This window comes from Lissotriton helveticus, chromosome 11, assembly GCF_964261635.1.
Source record: "Lissotriton helveticus chromosome 11, aLisHel1.1, whole genome shotgun sequence".
NCBI lineage: Eukaryota > Metazoa > Chordata > Amphibia > Caudata > Salamandridae > Lissotriton > Lissotriton helveticus.
This window is the reverse complement of record NC_136072.1, coordinates 1,053,580,823-1,053,603,778: the sequence shown is the minus strand read 5'-3', so window position 1 is coordinate 1,053,603,778 and position 22,956 is coordinate 1,053,580,823. Positions and strand designations below refer to the sequence as shown.

At 45.6% G+C, this 22,956-nt stretch overlaps 1 protein-coding gene across 2 annotated transcripts in view; it reads right to left on the bottom strand.

Moving 5' to 3' along the window:
* The window catches only part of LRRC43 (leucine rich repeat containing 43), a 265,731-nt gene that overhangs the window by 96,437 nt on the left and 146,338 nt on the right, over positions 1-22,956 (bottom strand). For both annotated transcript variants that reach the window (XM_078667557.1, XM_078667556.1), the window contains exon 8: positions 4,612-4,751. In XM_078667557.1, the coding sequence (XP_078523683.1) occupies positions 4,612-4,751 (140 nt within the window). The remainder of the gene's footprint in view (positions 1-4,611; positions 4,752-22,956) is intronic.

Sequence of the window (22,956 nt, the reverse complement as noted above, 5' to 3'; positions counted from 1 at the left end):
GCTAATTTGTACATTTAATTATATCATTCTTGAGGGGACGATGGCACTCACTGCAAGTCCTAAACCATTCACTTGACTTTGGGGACAGTGTCAATTTATTATTATTTGAGAGGAATGTAACAAGTAGCCCCTTTATTATGGATATGATAAATAATTCCTTACAATGCACTGAAATGCCAGCAGAATTTGAAAATACAAGGGTTTCACCTTTGCTACAAAGACAATCATAGAGCTATTGTAAACATAGCTTTGCTTCTCAAGATTACAGAGGAGGAAGATACTTTCTTAATGAATTGCTCATTGTTATATTCCATATAGGTACCATAATATAGGCCTCAGTAAACTCGTTAACCTTCACCTATATTCTCTCCCTACATTACACTTGTCACGGTTTACAGGGACTGACCTTTTACCTAGATATCACACTGCATTCAGAACGCAGGTTTTCCCTAGTTGGAAATCTCATACATTGTGCATGAAGATTCTTGGAAGCATAGCAGGACTGCCATCTCCTGTATAAAACCTATGTATAAGGTTCATGCCCAATGTCATCCTTAGGCCGACACAGTAATACAGCAAGGTAGGACCCCTGGGGAGACCTATGGGTATATATATTCATCACATCTTGCTAAGATAGACAGAGGAGACCGAGACTTCCTGGCCGACACACTGACCAGAGACGCTGAGGTTCCTGCACGCAGACACTCCAGCTCGCAGGGGTCTAACATCCCTCACGGGGTGTTCAGCTCGAGACCAGGACGGGGTCCTACAGTCTCATACTTCAGGTAATGGAGTTGACTAAATCCTTGAGGGATTCTTGGCTTAACACCTACACCCAGGCTAGGTACACTTAGATACATCTAGTTAGGTAAGCATCGTAGGAGTACGCCCCTTTTATGATGTGTTTTATATACTTGACTTTATTTATTCATGATAATAGTAAGATGGTAGAACTATATCATCCTTTTACCTTTATAGTACTGCTAATCATTTATATCCTATACTGTCTAATGCTTGAATATTTAATACATCTATTCTACACCAGATTAACAACTGTTCAATAAATGCTTAATGAAATTGCCCAGCCTGTTTTATTCGGTGTATCTCTCTGAGACAAACTAAGTAAGCATGAGTGACTGAGAGAAAGGTAATATATTGTTTCCATGGTCCTGAGGGATCAGGGTTGCATGTCGATGGTTGCCAAGAACTATTCCCTCCTTGGTAAGAGAAGAGTATACTGGCACTGTGAGCTAGTTGGTACAAAAGGGCCAACATACCCGGTGGGGGTGATCAGAGTTCCTCTGACACCAATCCTACAGTGTATGTTGTCTAAACGCACAGATCCTGTATACTTTTTTAGGAACTACACAACACCATCTTGAACTATTTCGAATCTGAGGGGACAAACAATCAGGCTTCCCTCCTGATTGAAATACGGTGACTGCCCTTATGGAAATGCAAAGAGTCATATTTAATATCTTGAACAGCTGTGATCAAGAACTAGTGATCATACTCAACTTGTCAGCAGTATTTGACACCTATGACCACACCACGCTGCTGCAAAGAGAGAGGGGCGTGGCAAGGTATCAGACATATAGATGGCTGGAATCCGTTTTGAGCGAAAGAAAGAAAATTTAAGTTAAGAGTGATTTTAAAGGTAAAAAGATGCCTGTGAAGTGTGGAGCCATCAAGGATCCTCTCCCCCACTCCTTCTCTTCTGATGTATGTTTCCCTCCACATTATGAACAGCTTGAATTGGTTGCTGGATTTCAGAATGATCCTTTTGATACTCATTTGGTGTTTCATCTGTCACAAGAACGACATATAGTTAAGTTGGTGTGTTTGCAAGGACAAGAGAGTGGCAGGACTCTAACATGCTCGGTTTTCCACCAGAATAAGCAAGGAACAAATGTCGTGGGGCCAGATTATTACTGAAAACAAAAATACACTGAAGGGAAATAGGTAAATATAGGTTTACAAATTTAACTTCACATAAATCTGCCTTCACAATGTACATAGCTTTGAAGGTACATGCATGTAGAGTTAAGAGAATATTTTGGCCACACTAGGGACCAGATGCAGGTAATGAAAATTTACCGATTCTAAAATACCGAATTTTGCCGATTCGGTATTTTAGAATCGGTAAATGCAATGTAGATAAAAATTCGGTAAGTATTACCGAATCGGTACGATTCGGTATTTACAGAATCGGTATTTACCGATTCGGTAATTCACAGGCCCATAGGAATGAATGTGAATTACCGAATCGGTAAATACCGATTTGGTAAAATAGGGAAACATTCAAGGGTGGCAGGGTGTCACATTGACACCCTGTTGCACCCCTGAAAAGTGCTTTGTGCACATGTGGCACACATACATGCCGTAAGGGCATTATGTCTGCCACATGGCACTGTTGAAAATGCACAGATATGCATTTTCAAAGGTATTCGTTATTTGCCACCAACTAATAGTTGGTGGTAAATAACGAATCCTTAAATGTAAAAAGCACTCAATTGAGTGCTTTCTACATTAAGGATTCGGTAATTTACCGAATTCGGTATGTTAAGAATTCGGTAGTTTACCGATTCCTTAAATTACCGATTCGGTAAATTACCGAATCCTTCTATTTGGCCACCTACATCTGAAAAGCCTAATTCTGGTAGGTAACGGGCGAAATTCGGTAATTTCGGCCGTTACCGACCGGAATTAGGCTTCCTACATCTGGCCCAAAATGTTTTCTTCAATATTTTGGCCCCACAATATTTTTAGGTTGACCTGGAAACCGGTGGAAGCCCGTGTCAATGCCAGGGGCCCTTTGAATGTACCCCCTCATCTCAAGTCTGGACAGGGTGAAAATGCTCAGTGATGGGCCTCAACTAGGCAATCAGATTTTCCCTAAAGGAACTCAAATGCAAAGGAAATGCTGGCTTTTGCAGAACACTTGGGTCAGCAGGAAACTTAAAGAAGGTGTAACCTGCTACCCCCCCCGGTTCCACCACCAGCACATTCACAGCTGCTGTAATTATGAGCCTCCCAAGGGCACACCTCAGGAGAGAGGAGGGGGGGGTTTGGGTTGTAGACAAGGACTGGGCTAAAGATGCACTGAACCCTGCAGTAATGTCCTCTCATCCTTGTTCAGAGTTAGGAGAGCACTGCAGAGTCAAACACCAGCAGGGTGAGTGGACCCTGCACCCCTCCACCTTTCTCCCAGTTGGTCACTATATTTCTGTCATGTTGTGGCTGTTTTTTTCTGTGTACTGGGAGCTAACTCTGAGGGAAATGGGTCCCAAAAGTGGGCACTACAAGGTATGGGTTTTGAATGAGGGACTTTAAATGCATATATGAGTGACTTCAAATATGTATATACTAAAGGAAAGCAAGGAAAGAGATATCTGTTCAAGATTTCCAAATTAAAGGGAATTAACACAATGCCAGAGTGGGTAAGTAGTTTCAATGCAAAGACTCTCTTACAACTAGAAAGTATAGTTAATGCATGAAACAACCTCCCAGCGGAAGTGGAGACGAGCAGTGAGATATGAACTTCAGAAGGTGCTTCAAGTGGACCTTGCTGCAGCCCTTTTAAAGGACCATGCAGAGGCTCTCTTCAAATGGCCTTCGGTTACTTTCGCGCCTGCATAGCCTGCGGATGAAGTTGGACGAAATCCATCCTGAACTTCACACAACTTTGAAATAAAGATGAAATTCTCCTTTTTGTTTTTAGGCTGGCACAATTACGTCTAGAACAAGCAGCGTTTCACATTCTGATCAAAGCTGCGAAAGTGACAGCAATTTCGCATTAAAAAAAATTAAAATCGGTTATTAAGAAGTAAACAACTTTAAGTATTCATGAATTACAAAGAATAGGCAGCATGTCTTACTTTTTGGCATTCACAAAGCAAGTTTAGATCACTGAAAACTTAGATTTTCTTTACCTCCATATCCTCTTCCTCTCTATAAGTACAATATATATTTATATTCATGTGCTTATATTTTCATTAAAAGGAACCTGCCAGAAGAGGACAAATAACTGAAGTAAAAGAGGAAAGTTCAGTTTTATTTATATATAGAACTGTCAAAGAATAGTTCTAGGTAAGAAAGGTTGTGACTTGAAAACGGAATGGTTGTACCTCCAATCATTTAAAGGTTCCCGGAGTGACTGTCACCATACGAGTTTGATGAGCCCACATAGGTATGAATTCATGGTTATAGATTAGTTGGATTTTCCTAGTATTACTCAATAAAACCTTTGATGTACATGAAGGAGAATCAGTTGCCAGCTATACATATTTGCAAGGTGATACACCCTTGCGACAAACAGCACCTTATGCTTTAAGTCAGGGTGTCGTAGGTCAAGGGGTCGAGACCACAAAATGGATCGGTAAAAGCCTGATGAGGGGTAGGGGGTCACATGGTGGGTCCCGCTCTATGGATAGGAGACATCACCATCTTCGAATGTTGAAAATAGGAGGTTCAAGTGTCGCATATGGAGGTTGAGGGTGACAACACTATTGTTCTTCAGGTAATGATGGGAAATAAGTTCACATCAATGAAATGTGGGAGAAATTCTTCCAGTGCAACAGGCAATGGCCTGTAAAGATTGTACACACTAACCTTTTCCTCAATAACATCCACTGTGGTCCCGTGGAGGAGGAACGCCTTGAGTCCAAGTATGTCTCCCAAAACGTGTTCCTGTCGGTAGTTGTTGTCAATGACTTCTTCCCAAGACTTGGCAGCGGTGCTGTATGAAGAGACTGACCGGAAATGATTACCAGCTAGTTAAATGCACTGCAATATTTAATACAACTTGGCAAGATAGGTCAAGAAAATCCTTTAACCCATTGTTAGTTACAAAAAACACATTCACCCATATGAACAATGCATACATGTTGATTTGTAAAGTATTAACATATATTGGAACTGTCTTGGTATAATCAATCACCAATCGACCCTCAACCAAACCTTGAAATGTAACCAGCAAAACGTATGCTGCCCTTTGTGTAGTTTTTGATTGTTCTTTATACCATTTACGTCAGAAATGCTTTTGCAATAATAGAACTGACCCAAAACACCACATGGACTGTTTTTTGGATGAGCATTCGAGACCTCTGTATATACTTTAGTATATACGTATATGTGTATGTACTGTGTGAGCTCTGGGGATCCGCCCTAGGACTTGTCTCTTCCGCTTAGGGACTTTTTTTCTGTTCAACAGCCTCTATTTAACTGTCTTGACAGAAAACGACCAGTAGAGGGCAGGAAAATACCAGAATTGCTTTCTGCTGAGGGACTTTAAAAAAAAAAAATTCTGGCAACTGCCTCTATTCAACTTTCTTGATAGAAAACGACCAGCAGAGGTCAGTAAAATACCAGAATCACTTTAGCATTCTCTAGATTCCAGTCCATAGAAATTGTCTTCCACGAGCACCCATAGACATTATTTTTTTCAAATCTTGTATTTTCAGTGATACGACCACCGAAGGCCCTGATTTTATATTAAAAACATAGATTGGACTATACCATTTCCGATGAAAGGCAATGTTTTCCCCATGTGTTCCCATACCTGGCGTGTCACGCAGTTTGGTGCTTACTTTCCCTCCGTGTTAAAGAACAGTAGATGATTCAGCACCCATGCTAATGTGCTGCATAGCTCAATACATATACGGTCCCAAAGGCGAGAACGATTGCATTGCAAATGCTTGTTTGACCTTTTGTGGACTAGTTGGGCTTGTTTGAAATGACGCGGGCCGGCGTGAGCCAAGGACTTGTTGACAGGATTGGCCGGGTGTGATACTGCCTGGTGTGGCGTCCGGAATTGGGTGATTACAGCGGGCCTCTTGGCGGAGCATAATGGCGATACGGAGGATCACTTGGGACTACTAATTTGGTCCTAAGTGCAACTGCAGCAGGAGGGCCGCAATCACAACCCCACAACGAAAGATGGCGCCGGCCAGGAGAAGAAGTGAAGGAGGCAACAGTGACCATATCTCCCCCATTGTGGGGCATCAGGCGCTTGGGCCGACTTGTCTTCCCACCAGCCTGGGGACCTCTTGTCAGAGGTGATCGATGGAGTCCGGAAATGGGGAAAGGGGACACATGCCAAGGCAAGCTGGAGTTCAAATCCAGGAGACCCTCCAGGGACGATGATCGAGGGGATCCCAGTGGTGGGAAGCAGCAGGGCTGACAGAAGCACCTTCTGACCCAGAGATGAAAAATCTCCTGGAAAGAATGAACACTAATATGACTAAAACCGGTGGGAAGATTGATGCACTGACACACCTGCTGTAAGCATGAAAGTAAGGTTGAAGAGGCATGACAACCGACTCACTCTAGCTAAGCAACGAATTTCAAATATGGACAAAACACTCACTGAGGTAGTTAAAACGCAAAAGACACTAACGGCTGAACTTCAGCAAGTGAGGAGAAAAATGAGGACTTGGAGGCGCGCTTGCACAGGAGCAATTTGCGTAATTTGGGGGTCCTCAAGTCTACACCAATAGGGAAAATGGCATCCTTTGTGGAAAACCTGATTGTGGAAGTGTTTGGGAGAGATAACCTATCCCCCATTATTGTGGTTGAGAGAGCACACTACACACTGGGTCCCCAGCCAATGCCTGAGTCGCCCCCGAGACTAATCCTGGCCAAGCTACGAAACTACAGAGACCAAGATGCTATTCTAGCCATGGCTAAGAACAAGTCCGAAATCTCGCCCTTGCGTTCTATCCGGATCATAGGCAGGTGGTACAGGAGGCCCACAGAAAGAAATGTCTACGCAAGATGGAGGTGGGATATGCCATGTTGTAACCTCAGAGGGTCAAATTGACCTTAATGGGAGGGTACACATATTGTTGGACCACCGGGCAGCTGCGACCTTCCTCAATAAATGCTCTAAATCCTGTGGTGGGGGCCAGCGGGACGAGGGCTCCATGCAGAATCTCAGTGATGTGGAATGACAACAGGAACTGCGCTGGTTGTAGACCGCCCTGTACCGGAGGAGAATGTGACCTTGAAAGAGAGACTAGGACTAACACCACAAATTGAAATGGCCCCGCCTCTCTAGCACTGATGACTGTTCTGTGAGTGCATTTCTTGAGCTGTGGGCCTGTACCTTGGAGCCCAGACAGTGCTGCAGGTGTGGCAGCTGGTCACATCCAAGGTTACAGCAGAGTAGTTGGGAGAAGTGGGTGCTAGTGGGCAGAGGTTTATTTCGTGGAGAACAATTGAAATATCGCAGGGGTGAACGCACCAACAGATATGTTAAAGGGCATTAGTGCTATAGTTCAGGCAACCTCCAATGCATATCTGCTTGGATGATTGTACTTGAGGGTGGAAGGGAGGGGGTACATTTGTAGATGTTGAGGGATGCCCTACTGATTGGGTGTAGACTGGGCTGTTTGCGCCTGGCATGGGTGGAGGGCAGGGATCAAAAACACACTTGTTATATAATTGAAAGTAGTCAGGCAGTTGAGAACAGAAAAACACAGAGAACCACGACGTTCAATATAGAACCAGGTACGAATCGGTAATGAGATGCATACGGATCTTTGATTGATGACATGGAATGTGAGGGGTCTCAAGGATGCCAAGAAGGCCAGACATGTCATGGCTTATGCCACACACCACTCTATAGACATATTTTTGCCGAAAGAGACACACCTAGCACCAGATGGGAGTGGCTGGGTGGCTAGAAGGTGAGGGTCGCATAGGTATTCGTGGGGTACTCTAGATACTCCATAGGGATGGAGATACTTCTGAGGAGCAGACTGGCCTACCACCAGATTGATATCACAGCTGACCCTGGGGGGTGCTATTAATGCATACAAGAGATACTGAATCAGATCCCAATTACCATATTAAATACCTATGTCCTAATCATGATGATCCACATATTTTCACAAAAGTGTTTACACATGTACAGAACGCATCACCCCACATGCTACTATGGGGGGATGATCACAACGCCACGTTGGAAAGCACCCTAGACAGTACTAACATCCGTGCAGGACAGAACAAGGGGATGAGGGCGGACATTAAAGAGAGTATGCGGAACCATGTAATAACTAACCTATGGAGAGCTACACATAATGATGAACGTGAACACCTTCCACTCAGCAGTGCATGACACATTGCCCAAGCTGGTCTACTGGCTGTGGACTAGAGATGTGATAGGCTGGATTAGCGTAATAGAGCACCTCCCTCGTACCTATTCCGATCAGTCGCTAGTGATTTTATCATTACACCTCCCTGACTCTCCAAAGAAACACAGTGGATGGGGGTTACAACTCCTCATGCTAAGGGATAGCACGTTCAGACTGGAGATCAGGCACGTCTTAACTACCTATTTTCAGACCAACAAGACCTCACTGCAGGACCAGAGGGTGATCTGTGAAGCATTCAAGGCAGTAATGAGAGGAGAGTGCATTGCCAAGGAGCATAGGATCCTATAATCTATCCAGAGCAGACTAGACACTCTTGAGTAGGAACTCTAGAGGTTAGAATTGTCCCAATTTCCCCCCCCACCCCAGAAGTGCAAGCGCAGATGAACAAGTTACTTACCTTCGGTAACGCTTTTTCTGGTAGATACTATATCTGCCTGTGGATTCCTCACCTTGTGAATACCCCCTTGCGTCAGCAACATTCGGAAATTCTTTTTTCGTAGCCTCGCGCCGACGTGGACTCCTGACGTCATAGAGACACGACCTCGCTCGCGACTCCGCTGACGTCACCGACGCCTATAATAGGCCCACGCCGGCGTGATGACATCAGTTCCGCCCTTTTTTCCGTGCCATCGAGGCACACGGACGGACCAATGACAGTAGAAATATACAAGTATACACAGTACACAGTACTCAAGGCAAAACACACAGTGTTAAGCAAAAGCAGGAAAGCAACTGAAACATTTCCTTGACAATAAAATATATATATATATTACACTACAGTAACTCTGGCATAGAAGAGTGGACAACGGGGAGGCGGGTGGGTCGGTGAGGAATCCACAGGCAGATATAGTATCTACCAGAAAAAGCGTTACCGAAGGTAAGTAACTTGTTCTTCTGATAGATACATCTGCCGTGTGGATTCCTCACCTTGTGAATAGAGTCCCACAGCAGTCCCCACTCCCGGAGGAGGGTGTCCACTCTTCTAAACCAGGAAATCCTGAAGGACAGAGCGCGCAAAATGGCCGTCCCTCCTCACTTCGGAATCCAAGCAGTAATGCTTCGCGAAAGTGTGGAGGGAAGACCAAGTCGCCGCCCTACAAATATCCTCCACAGGCACACCTCTAGCCAATGCTGAGGTTGAAGACTTAGCTCTAGTTGAATGAGCCCTTATACCCTCTGGTGGTTCCTTACCGGCCAAAGAGTAGCAGATCTTTATGCAGAGGACGATCCATCTAGATAAAGTCCTTTTATGGACCGCCCTTCCTTTCTTGCAGCCAGCAAATCCGACGAAGAGCTGGTCCTCCAAGCGAAAGTCCTTGGATCTGTCCAAGTAAAAGGACACCGCCCTCTTAGGGTCCAGACGGTGCAGTCTCTCCTCCTCCTTGGAAGGGTGAGGGGGAGGATAGAAGGTAGGGAGGGTAATGGACTGTCCTAGATGGAAGGGAGTTACCACCTTAGGCAGAAAAGCAGCCCTGGTCCTAAGAACCATTCTATCAACATGAATGGTCAGGAATGGGGGCTTGGAGCTAAGAGCTTGAAGCTCACTAACCCTCCTTGCCGAGGTTATTGCCACCAGGAAGACTGTCTTAAGGGTAAGAAGCCTCATGGGACATTTGTGGAGAGGCTCAAAGGGAGCCCCCATCAAAAAGGTCAATACAAGATTTAAATCCCACTGAGGCACAATGAAAGGTGAAGGAGGGAACATATTAGTAAGACCCTTCAAAAACCTTAAGACCACAGGAGACTTAAAAAGAGAGGGCTGGTCAGGCAAACAGAGAAAAGCCGACAGCGCCGACAGGTAACCCTTTACCGTGGCAACCGCCAGACCCTGCCGCGCCAAAGAAAGAGCAAATTGTAGAACATTAGACAAATGGGCCCTCAAAGGATCAACAGACCTTTCCCCACACCACGTGACAAATTTCGCCCATCTATAAGAATAGATGGACTTAGTGGAGTCACGCCTGGCTGACAAGATGACATCCACAACGTCAGGCGGGAGGGAAAAGGAATTCAGGTTGCCCCGCTCAATCTCCAGGCATGAAGGTGCAATGTCTGGAGGTGGGGGTGTAAAACCTGCCCCTCCATCAGAGAGAGGAGGTCTGCCCTGAGAGGGAGACGGAGCGGCGGGTGAGAGGAGAGGTGGAGTAGATCTGTATACCACACCCTTCTTGGCCAATCCGGAGCGACCAATATGACTTGGGCCCGGTCTTGGCGAATCTTCCTCAGAACCCGAGGAATCAAGGGTATGGGGGGAAACGCGTAAAGGAGTTGATCTTTCCAACTCAACTGAAACGCGTCCCCCAAGGCTCCTTGCATCGGATACTGGAGACTGCAGAACGACAGGCAGTGCGCATTCTCGCGAGTGGCAAACAGGTCCACCCGAGGAGTCCCCCACATCTGAAAGATGTCGTGAACCACCTCCGGGTGCAGCCTCCACTCGTGGTCGGCAGAGAACTGCCGACTGAGACTGTCTGCACGAACGTTCAGAACACCGGCCAGATGATTTGCCATCAGGCAAATCTGATGGTCCTGAACCCAGGACCAGAGACGCAGAGCCTCTCTGCAGAGACACTGCGACCCTACTCCTCCCTGCTTGTTGATGTACCACATCGCAGTCGTGTTGTCCGTCAGGACTTGAACAGACTGACTGCGAAGGGAAGGGAGGAAGGCCTTGAGCGCCAAACGTATCGCCCGCAATTCTAGAAGGTTGATGTGAAGCAACCTTTCCTCTGGAGACCAAAGGCCTTTGACCTCCAGATCCCCCAGATGAGCACCCCACCCGAGAGTGGATGCATCCGTTATCACCGTGGCCACCGATGGGGGAAGTTGAAAAGGCTTTCCTTGGGACAGATTGCCTTCCACGCCCCACCAAGACAGATCCGCTGCAGCTTCTCTGGAGATCCTCACTGACTCCCTGAGGTCTCCGCTGTGCTGATACCACTGCCTGCGGAGACACCACTGGAGCGCCCTCATGTGCCAGCGTGCATGGTTGACCAACAGAATGCATGAAGCCATCAGACCGAGCAGGCGAAGGACCTTCAGGACTGGAACGACCGCTCCATTGTAAAACAAAGGAATCATCTCCCGTATGTCGCGAATCCTTTGAGGGGGAGGGAATGCACGACATACGGTTGTGTCCAGTACCGCACCTATGAACAGGTTGCGCTGGGAGGGCACCAGGTGAGACTTGGGTACATTTATTGAAAAACCCAACCTGTACAACAACTGGGTTGTCTCCCGCAAATGATGGAGCACTCTCTCTGACGACTCCGCTTTGATCAGCCAGTCGTCTAAATAAGGGAATACCGGAATCCCTGACCTTCTGAGATGTGCCGCCACCACTGCCATCACCTTGGTGAAGACTCGAGGCGCAGTAGTAAGTCCAAACGGAAGGACCGCAAACTGGTAGTGCTGCGATCCCACCGTAAAACGGAGATACCTCCTGTGCGACTTCAGGATTGGGATGTGAAAGTAAGCATCCTGCAAGTCGAGTGACACCATCCAGTCTTCTTCTTGCAGCGCTTGAAGAACCTGAGCAAGGGTGAGCATCTTGAATTTCTCCTGTTTCAGATAGAGATTCAAGATCCTGAGATCCAGGATTGGACGAAGCCTGCCATCCTTCTTCGGAATCAGGAAATACCGGGAGTAGCATCCCTGACCCCTTTCCTGCTCTGGGACCACCTCTATCGCACCCTTTCTTATCAGAGTTAAAACTTCCTCTTGCAGAAGAGACAGATGCTCCTCGGAGCAATACCCTTGGCAAGGAGGGAAATTGGGAGGGAATTCCCGAAAGGGAAGGGCATACCCATTTTCTACAAGATTGAGAACCCAAAGATCTGACGTAACCGATTCCCAATCCTGTAGAAAATGGGTAAGCCGGCCCCCAACCGGACCCACATGATCCTGAATGTCGGATCTAGGGCTGCTTCTCAGGGGCAGGAGGGTTGGAGGAAGTGGAGGAGGAAGAGATCTGACGTCCACGAGGACGCACTCTTTGCTTTCCCCTGTAGGACCTGTATAAGGAGTTTTGCTGCTGCTGTTGTTGCTGCTGCTGCTGCTGGCCTTGCCGGGAATTCCGAAAGGCAGGACGGCCAAAACCTCTGAATCTTCTGCCAGTTGAAGAACCTCTCATTTGGAGACCCAGGGATTTAGCAGTCGCCTTGCAATCTTTAAACCTCTCAAGGGCCGCATCAGCCTTCTTCCCAAAAAGGCCTGAACCATCGAAAGGAAGATCTAATAATGTCGCCTGAACATCAGCCGAAAAGTCAGAGGATTTCAACCAGGCAGACCTCCTAGTAGCGACAGCAGTGCCCATAATGCGCGCCACAGAGTCTACAGTATCCAAACCGCTCTGAATGACCTGGCGAGCCGCTGCCTGAGCGTCAGAGATGACTTCCTCAAAATCCTTCCTGCTGTCATCAGGAACTTTTGGAGCCAGAACATGTAAAGAGTCCATCAGAGCGTGTAAATATCTCCCCATCAAGCAAGTGGCATTTGATGACTTCAATGCCATACTGGCAGAGGAGAAGGACTTCTTTGCCACCTGATCCTGCTTCTTTGCTTCCTTCTCAAAAGGAACCTGAGGGAAAGCACTAATGTTCTTTTTGGAGCATGCAGCCTGAATGATCAAACTCTCCGGTGAAGGGTGAGAGGTTAAAAAGGCAGGATCATCAGGGGCAACCCTGTATCTTCTGGCTACACTTTTAGAGACAGCTGGAGCAGACAAAGGCTTTTTCCACACCTCCAGAATGGGCTCTGTTAGAGCCTCATTGAAAGGAAGAAGAGGTTCCACCACTGAACTCGGAGAATGGAGTACTTCAGTCAGAATATTAGATTTGAATTCTGCTGTAGGCAAAGTCAACTTAAGCAGACTGGCAGCCTTTCTCATAATCAAATGGTAGGGTTGAATGTCCTTAGAAGGAGTACTAGAACCTGATGGTAACTCCCACTCTGGAGAGAAATCCAGGCTTCCTGCTTCTGCCAAATCTTCAAAAGTATCTTCATCCAACTCACCCTCCTCGAGATCAGATTGTGAGTCCAAAAACCTCCTTTCCTCCAGAAGGCGCTGAGCCTCTCTTCTGGATCTCATCTTGACCCGTTTTGCCCTCGGATCCACCATCGGCTCCGACGGATTCGGAATCGACGTCGGGATCGAATCCGCAGGCTCAGCGGGATGTGTTCTAGGTCGACCCGGAGCTGGCGAAGCCGGAACCGGCGTCGACGGCTTCGGTGGAGCCGGAAAATGCCACGGTGGCGTCGGAGCCGGCATGTAAGGCATAAACGGAGCCGGAGGGTAGGAGTGAGGGACTCCTAAGTTAAACGCCAAAGGACCCATGGGACCCGAAGGTGCACCAGAGGGGTACCATGACCTCGAAAAGACTCCATACATCGCGTTGAGAAACGCAGAAGGGTCCTGGCCTGGGGCAGGAAATGGTGGATGAAAACCTTCAGGCCTGTCTCGAGGAGCGTTCGGATTCGGCTCGCTTAAGGGCTCGGAACCCTCATCCTCATGAGGCTCCTCCTCATCTCGGACCGGGGACGGCGCCGGAGATGGATTCGGAGCCGGATTCGGAGTCGGAGACGGAGCCGGAGACGGCGCCCGTGACTCAGAAGGGGAAGCCTCACCTTCAGGTTCTGGATCCGAAACTTCAATGGTCACCACCTTCGAACGAACCTTCGGTGACCTCGACCTCGACCCCGACTCCTTACCAGAACGACGTCGGGACTCATGTCTCCTCTTTTTATGTTTCCTCTTCTTCGAAACATGGTCCGAAGCCGACTTCGAAGACGACCTTCCTCTAGATCTAGACCTGGACCTCGATCTCGACTTCGACCTCGCCCTTCGAGAACGAGACTTCGACGATTTTCCTTTTCCAGCTTTCATTTTAGCCACCAGGAGCTTCGCCTCTCTCTCTCTCAGGGCCTTCGGGTTCATCTTCTTACACGAATAGCAGTCCTCCACATCATGGTCCGAGCTCAAGCACCAGATGCAGTCGCTGTGTGGGTCGGTAATGGACATCATTTTGCCGCATTCTCTGCAGGGCTTGAAGCCGGTCTTTTTTGAAGACATTGTCGAAGAGACAGGATACAGAGATGCAGAAAATGTTAACAATAAAGACAACAAAGTATCTGTTGGCTACAGAGATTCCCGATAACCGTTAGCGTCGACGACGCGGAAAAAAGGGAACTGATGTCATCACGCCGGCGTGGGCCTATTATAGGCGTCGGTGACGTCAGCGGAGTCGCGAGCGAGGTCGTGTCTCTATGACGTCAGGAGTCCACGTCGGCGCGAGGCTACGAAAAAAGAATTTCCGAATGTTGCTGACGCAAGGGGGTATTCACAAGGTGAGGAATCCACACGGCAGATGTATCTATCAGAAAAAGCACACATGAATAATTTACAGGGATGAGGCTGACCATGAAGTACAATTACAATGGCAAATATGCAGCGGCCTGTGTCCACGGAGAGGGGGAAAGGCCAGGGCACACACTGGCACAATTAATAAGACCCTTGTGAGCGGCAGACCACATTGTCAGACCTTACGGATGCGGTTTACAGTGGCTGCTCTACTACAGCCCCACATAGTATTGTGGCTATCTTTTCGGAGGCCACCAAGGCATTTGATTTCATTGAGTGGCCATACATGATGGTGACAGATTAGGGCTGGGTAGAGAATGCTACGTTTGCTGGGGCTCCTATATGAACGCCCGGTGGCCGAGTGCGAGCGAATAGACAGACTTCGGATCCCATAGAGAAGCAGAGGGAAACTAGACAGTTCTGCCCCCGCTCATCACTATTATTCACCCTGACAGTGGAGCCCCTGGCCTGCATACTCCATGAAACACATAGCCACAGAGGCATCCAATTTGGCGTGCAGCAGCTATTGATCTCACTTTATGCCGATGACATCGTGTTAATAGTGAAAAGCCCGGATGATAACCTCCAACCAACAATATCAGATATAATAAAGTTTGGAGAATGCTTAGTATTGACTATGAATTGGCAGAAATCGATTATGACCCTGCTCAAGCCCAGCGCCATGCAACCACAGCTGGTGTATCCTTTACTTGGGCAGGAAACACCAGTGAGGTATCTGGGAGTGCAGTTTCACCAAGAGACCCTGGTGATAGTTAGTGAGAACTGTGGCAGAACAGTAGACAGAATAACCACCAAAACTGAAAAAATGGATCAAACTGCCGCTCACAATGGCTGGCAGAATTGGTCTCATGAAAATGGTGTACTGCCTCAGCCGCTATAGCCCATCCTGAATATACATATTCCCCTCACCAGGGCCTTCTTCAATCGTTAATGATACAGCTCGCCTGGGCTCGCAGACAGCCGCAGCAGAGCCGGGCAATGCTTCAATGCCCTAGTGCCCTTACAAATAGGGCAGGTTTTGCGGCGCCAAATTTCTAAGTGTATTATCTTATGGTGCAGGCACAATTTGCCTTGTACTCGTTCCATAACACCAGACAGGCACCGCAGAGAGAGCTGAAGAGGGTCCTCTCCAGCTCTACTGAACTACAGGCCCGGACCAGGCACAAAGACAAAATCCACACAGGTGATTGCACGGTGTGGGCGTGGTATAGACTGCCAAAACTCTGTACAATAAATACAATATATTCCCCACACATACCAACGGGCCAACAATATCAAGGTTGCCCTCACTTTTAAGCTACTAGCAGGCAAATAGCGGAAAGTTAGAGGACTCCTTACCCTAGACGATCAGTACACCAACACCATCTTTATCTCCCTGGAGGAATATGTAGAAAGGGGGGGTGGGAGCGGGGGTATCACTCATGGTCACATTTTTGTATCTCTGATTAATTGAGACAGTGAAGCGTAGATTTCCCTCTTTCCCCAGTGAACCAAAGAATTGGGAGTGGCTGTTCTTAGTAGTGTCTGATCCTGTACCCAGGAAGTTCATTACACTAATGCACGATGCACAGATGGGGGAAATGACATTTGAACCCAGCTGGGCCATGGCACAGTGGTCACATAACTTAGAGTTGGAGCTTATGGAGGAACACTGGGGATACTGCTGCGCACACACTAAGGATGTGTCCATGAATGACAAACACATATTGGCACATTATAAATTCCTGCACCTCATGTACTACACACCAGATGATGCAGCATGGTTAGACTACCATTAAAATGCACACTGTGAGCAACTGCAGCACCCCTGGACCTGATATTTTCCACTTTGCTTGGGCCTGCTCCCAGATTAACGACTATTAGGGCAAACTATTTAGAGACCTGAATGCCATGACAGATCTGACACTGAGGACAGATTACCCCAACTGGCGCTATCGGGATTTGTCTATAAAGTCCTGAAGGGTGTGCAGGAATTCATGGCCTAGGATTATTACTGGAAAACGTAGGGTAGCAATGAGTTGGGCAGAGGTAGAGTTCCTACTATAGCAGACTGGACCAAAGACTGTGGGGCATATGTATGAACAAGCCCTTTTGTGATTCCTTAATAGCGATTTTTAGCGAATTGCTATTAAGGAATCGCAAAATGCTATGTATGTAGGAATGGCAATAATAATTGTGATTCCTTAATATTCCTTAATTGCAAATCGCAAATCGCGATTCGCAATTAAGGAATACCTTCCCATTCATTCCTATGGGCTAGGAGGCCCATAGGAATGAATGGGAAGACTTTCTCAATTTGCGATTCGCAATTAGAGAATCGCAAATTGAGAATGCAATTTCAAGGGTGCCAGGGTGTCAAAAGGACACGCTGTTGCACCCCTGAAATATGTATGTGTACAGATGTGGCGCACATACATGCCCTAAGGGCATGTATGTGCGCCACATGGCACTTAGAGAAATACAAAAAAGTGAATTTTTCTAAGAAATCGCAAATTACCACCAACTTAAAGTTGGTGGTAATTAGTGATTTCTTAAGGCCAAATTGAACTTTTTCTGTGCTTCATACATTGCATTTAAGGAATCACAATTTGCGATTCCTTAAATGCAATCGCAAAATAGAGAATCGCAAATTTTGCGATTCTCTAATTTGCGATGACCTTTTGGGATGATACATCCCAAAAGGCCTTTTCCTGTTCGCAAACAGGCCGATTCTGAGACTCAGACTTTTCACAAAGGGAATACTTTTGTATTTGACAATTTAGATGGATATGAATAAAGTCCTCATGATAGAGTTAGCTGGATTCAGGTATTGGTCAAAAGCATACAAAAGCATTGTGTTGCTGGGTTATGAAAGCAAATTACATAGGTATGAGTCTGTAGAACTGTATTGAGGATTACTCAGTACCATTCAAACCATGTAAATAGACAATGCCTATGGGAAAAATAAATACCACAGGAATGGATACAGGTTTACTGAAGCTAATTAATCGAAAAACCTGGGTTAAAGTGTGCTTTGAGAAAGTTGTTGAAAGATGTTGAAAAATACTGACAAGAAATGGTCTAAAACAAGGCTGCGTAGTGGACTTATTTGAGGGCTGCTTTTATGTGGCCTGTACTATGTTGGCTCAATCAATCAATCAATCAATCTGTTAACGCGGGATTTCTGGTCCATTATTATCTTACCAGATCCCAGCTCAGGTCGACTGAATCGTTGGTACCTGTCATTGAGTAAAAGGCAATCCACTACTAGGTTAATCAAGAAAGAACTTGCACCACTCTAAAGGACCACTTACCACTGTAAAAAGTTTAAATGTTTATTATAAAGCCAAAAGTATCTGGAGATACAAACATCTCAGAATAAGATTCAAAAGATATACAGGAATCAATATAAAAAGAAATTCTCTAAATGCTCTTAATCGGCAAAAGGAAATTATCAGAAATATCTCAAATACCATGAGAGTTGCAAGAATCGCTATGAGTTGCAACTTGAGAGTCATTTACAGAAAAGGAAAAAAAAATACAAGTTAGGCTGTCCCTACACTAGACTAAGTGACATCCCTACTTAATAAGATCTTTACCTAAAAAGGTGTCAGCCGTGGTGACTTCCAAAGAAGACCACACACTTCCCTTAGTCTTTTGTCTCAAAGTCGAAGTCTTTCAGTTCTCTATCTGCCTACCCATCCGCTCTCTTAGGTTCCTCAGATCATCTGCTCTAACTCCACCCCGGGGTGCTGTCCCTAATACAAAATCACATTTCCTATAGGAACGCCCCTGGAGACGCCTCTCACGTGGTGTAGTTTCGAGCGGCAAATTCCATGCTGGTGCTCCTCGGGACTCTTCATTAAAGTTGACCTTGCTTCCCAGGCTTCTCTCCGACCAGGCGGTACCCCCTAAAATTCCTGAAGACTCCTACAGGCCTGTGCCTGGCGCCTCTGAACAAAAGTCTATTCATTATTTCTGATTAAGTCCCCCTCGCACCAGCAAACAGACACTTTCTCGGTAGGCCCCAAATTCCGGCCTCCACCATATCTAGAAGTCGTAAAACATCTTGAACAGACCTTTCGTTCGTGCTCTGTGCGACCTCTCCTTAACGAGCACATGCAGATCAAAGAAGCGACTTTATCTATTCAGGCCTACTAGAATTACATGAAACAGGCCTCTGCAATATGCACATTTAATTTCTTAGTTTAAACAGTATTCTAACTAACACACAGTACTAAAATGTAACACATCTATTTAAAACATATTTCAATTCTATGGTTAATAATACTTTGCAGTAAAAATGACATTAGAATCCAAGTTACTTAAAAGTGTAGCAGCATTTTTCGTTTCATGTGAAATGCCATGTGGCCTACACATTTCCATGGTTTGCAGAGTTACATTTCTTTTTCACCTAGCCACATAACGTGGGACTCCAACATCATTTTAACATTTCTACAAATCTCTACATTAGTTTTTCACACTGATATATGCATCCCTTATTCTAATTAAACACTCATGTATATATTTTCTCTCTATAAGTTGACACTCTGGTATATTCCACACTAAACTAATACTACGTGCTTGTAAATATGGCGCACTTCTACATTTTCCAGATTTGTGCTCTCTCAATCCCCCCTTTGATGACTTACAGTAGTCATCATCATCACAACACCCTCTCTAAGGTATAGAATATCAAACTGAAGTCGTTGCAATCTTCCCTCGTTTCATCTCTTCTAGAGCCCTCAGACTCCGGTACTGATTCTCCTGCATTGCAGCTAATCTCCTTCCCTGCACTCGCATAGATCTCTGCAACCTGTTTGCTCTGTACCATTTGTACAGTTTCACCAATCCCCACAAAGTGATTATACAAATCACTATTATGATGATAGGTTTCAATATGTACCAAATGATATTCTTTCCCAGGTTGGCAAACCAACCTCCAACTTTACCCATTCCTTGACCTACCTTTTCCCACACTGTTACCTTCGTCAAATCCTCTATCTCATTGTGTATTTCAGTAATGTTTCGAATGTACTTTTCTCGAGGTTTTGAATTGTCTGGAATGTAAGTGCAACATTCCTGGACCTTCAAAGCCTTGCAGACTCCGCCCTCTTTGGCCAACAGAACGTCTAGAGCAAGTCGGTTCTGAAGAACCATTGCCCTTATCGATTGCATCTCTCCCTCCACCAGCATTAAAGATCTAGCAGTACTGGCGGACAACCTATCTACAACTGTTGCCAATCTTCTTATCTTAACATCATTTAGTGCTATCCCTAAAATAGGAAACATAGCACCAAATACATCTCCAACTACCTCCTCAGCACTTACATCCCTTCTTCCTCTAGCTGATGTTCCTCTCTTTTTGGTTTCTAAATCCTCAGCATGGTATATTTTGGGGAAGACAATTGCTAAGTAACATGATCCATACCAATTATCTGGTAGTTTCACATATGCATTTCTTCCACAGACAAAATATACATTTGGGATCACCTGCCTTTCCTTCAGGAAATCCTTAGAATAGTACTCTAATTGGAAAGCATGTTCACAACTAACTTCTCCCACAAACACATTCTCATAATATGTTCGACTTCTGTGTATACATAGCTTTCCCCTTTTCTCTCGATCTAAAGCTATTGGACCACTGCTACCCTTTCTTTGGTGTTCTCTTTCTTCCCGGGTCCAATCTGTTTTCCATTCTCCCGAAGCTTTTAGGATCTTTTGTCTCCTATATCGATCATCCACCTGCTCTATAAACTTTTTCTCAATTTCTGACACTTTACAAGTCAAATTATTTCTTCGGGCATGTGAAGTATCTAATGTCCTCCATGGAAGGAAAAATTTCTGTAACCTGTCTTCACACTTATAATAATCCCACTTGTTGAGATGTTTATAATTTGGCACCTCTGGCAATACTGAGTCAAAGTTCGAGAAGTAATACTCGAACCCCTCTCGTTCATAAAATATGCTCAGCAACAAACTACATGAGATTCCATAGGTCAATGGAAGATGATGGTACCTGATGCCTTCATCTACAGAAGCTGGCAACTGCATACAGACGTAGCAGTTCTTCGCCTCCATGACATCAATATATTCATAAAGCAATTTGGCATAAGCATTCGTTTTAAAATTCCCCTGTGACTCATCTGCATGTAATCTTTTTATTTCAGCATCTAACAAAGCTTTCTCTTTCGCTGTATTTTCCCCCTGCTTACCAATCGTAGGAGGCTTCTGTGTTGGTACACTTTTTGCTTCTTTTTCTGCTTTCACATCATTTTCATGTCCCACTATATAAGATACAGTAACTACTAAAACTATAAGAGAAATCACTACCCCTAAAAGTGTGCCTATTATGCATTTTGCCCTGCGGTTCGGGTTGCCAGCCTCCATGGTCTCAAAACAGTGTAGTTCTGGTTTTCTTTCACAGTACAAGTCTCTTTTCTTTGCTTCTCCAATCTTTCGAACCACACCTGGAAGCTGAAAAATCCCCTCCGCAAAACAGTCTCTGAGTTCTGTAGCAACAGGCAACCTTAGTCCTTCTCCATCCTCTAAAATGGAAATCCCTAATTTCTTCTTCTTCTTCTTGGCACTAGGTTATCTCTCAATCTGTATTGACAAAGTTCTTTGCAAAGTCTTTAGTAATCCGAAACTATGCGTGTTCCAAGAAGTTCCACCACTTGCTCGAATATTTCCATACGAAGAAGGATTCCCTCAAGTATTGTACACCTCGAACAACAACATGGAAATTCAACTGTCTCTAGGATCAACTTTCTTATTCCGCTCAGAAGAGGAGGATAGACAATGTTAAGTGTCAGCAATCTTTCGACCTCCGCTCCTGGTATCAAGAACCTTACTTCCACTGTGATGATCGGGTCAGTTCTGGTAAGGGTCCCTTCCCTCACCCTCCCAGTTCTGCGTCCCGCTGAGGACATCTGTAGAGAGGTAGGTCCACTCAGGAGTAGCGTATCTTCTGCAAGGCACTCGCACCCTCCTGGATCTTCTCGGACCTTCCTGCTCTTGTCCTTGTGCACTTTCTTCTCGATCTGAGTCTTCGGATATAGGAGCAAGAGTTTCCTCTCGAGCTGGCTTCAAGCTTGGCCTCCTTTTTCTTTCAGGCCAGGTAGCTGCTCCACGCCTTGTTCTCCTATTTCTTGTCCGTTCACTCAGTTCTTGATCACTCTGAACTTGCTCTGTCTCTGAGTTGGTTTCACAACAGCTTTCTCCTTCAGTAGCAACTTCAGTTTCGCTGCCGTTCTGTTTTCCTTCCTCTTCTGGATCTGTTACACTCCCAACTTCTTCAGACACCCCCACAGCTTGACTGATCCCCTCTTGTGATTCTTCCTCCACCACTGGATTTTCATCTGTGAGAGGAGCTGTTTCTTCCAGTGTAGTGTAGCTCCTATTTTCCCAATAGGCTCTGCGCATTGGAATAGTACCTACAGCAGTAAAGGCCTAGGCCAGACGTTAACTAGGTCTACTACTGTCGATACTAGACTTAATTTTTGGGTTTGCCAGCTAAGCTCAGAGTTCGCTAGAAACTTTCTCGAATGTTCAAGGAAGGATTAACTTCCCTGATTAGACAAGAAGGGATTTAGTTTCTGACAACCATAGAACATGACAACTTTGCTCTCCCCTAATCAAGAGTCAATCTCGAGAGTCGTGTGAGCACAAGGCAATTATTTTACTCAGTCAGTACGTGCATTCTTAGTCTCATCAGATTGTAGAGAAAAGGAAGAGACAGGCGTGTTCAATAAAAAGGTGTTATTTATTGATCAGTCTCTTTTCTCGTACAAGAGAAATGGATCGATATTATTGCAATACTTATAGTTAAGTAAAGTGCATACATTAGAAGCAATAGTATAAAATAATACTGTAAAACATTGATATGGTTTCTGAGCCATATGATGTTTAAAATGATTAAAATATATTTACATACACATATACATTTGACTAAACGTACTCAACTGGTGTTTCTAAATACGCCTACCCCGTGTACCTGACCTAAGTCTAATGCGTGGGCGGGAATAGAAAGTTACAGTTTAAGTTAAGTTTGTTTTTGCCAAGTGAATAACTAAAGAATTCTCTGTGAGGGGTTATTCAGTTCTGTACCTGGAATTTAGGATGGATGAGGAATGGTATCTCTTTCTCTGCTCTCGATATTCCAGGCTGCCTGCGAGGGCTACCCGGAAGCGCCGGTGCTGGGTCTCTCGGCTTGAGATAGCAGCGCGTCTCTCAGCGCGTCAGGAAGGCGGGGCTGCTGCCAGCGGGGTCTGCTTCTGCTCTCGGCTTCGGCAAGTATGGCTGCTCCGTCTTGTCACCACGCGTGTGTTTGCATAGGGCAAGGTCGGCAATATTTATACCTTAAAGGTGCCGAGATTGACGTAAGGATGGACATAGGTACGTCAATAAAGATGTCATACGACTTGCTCGTTAGCACATTCT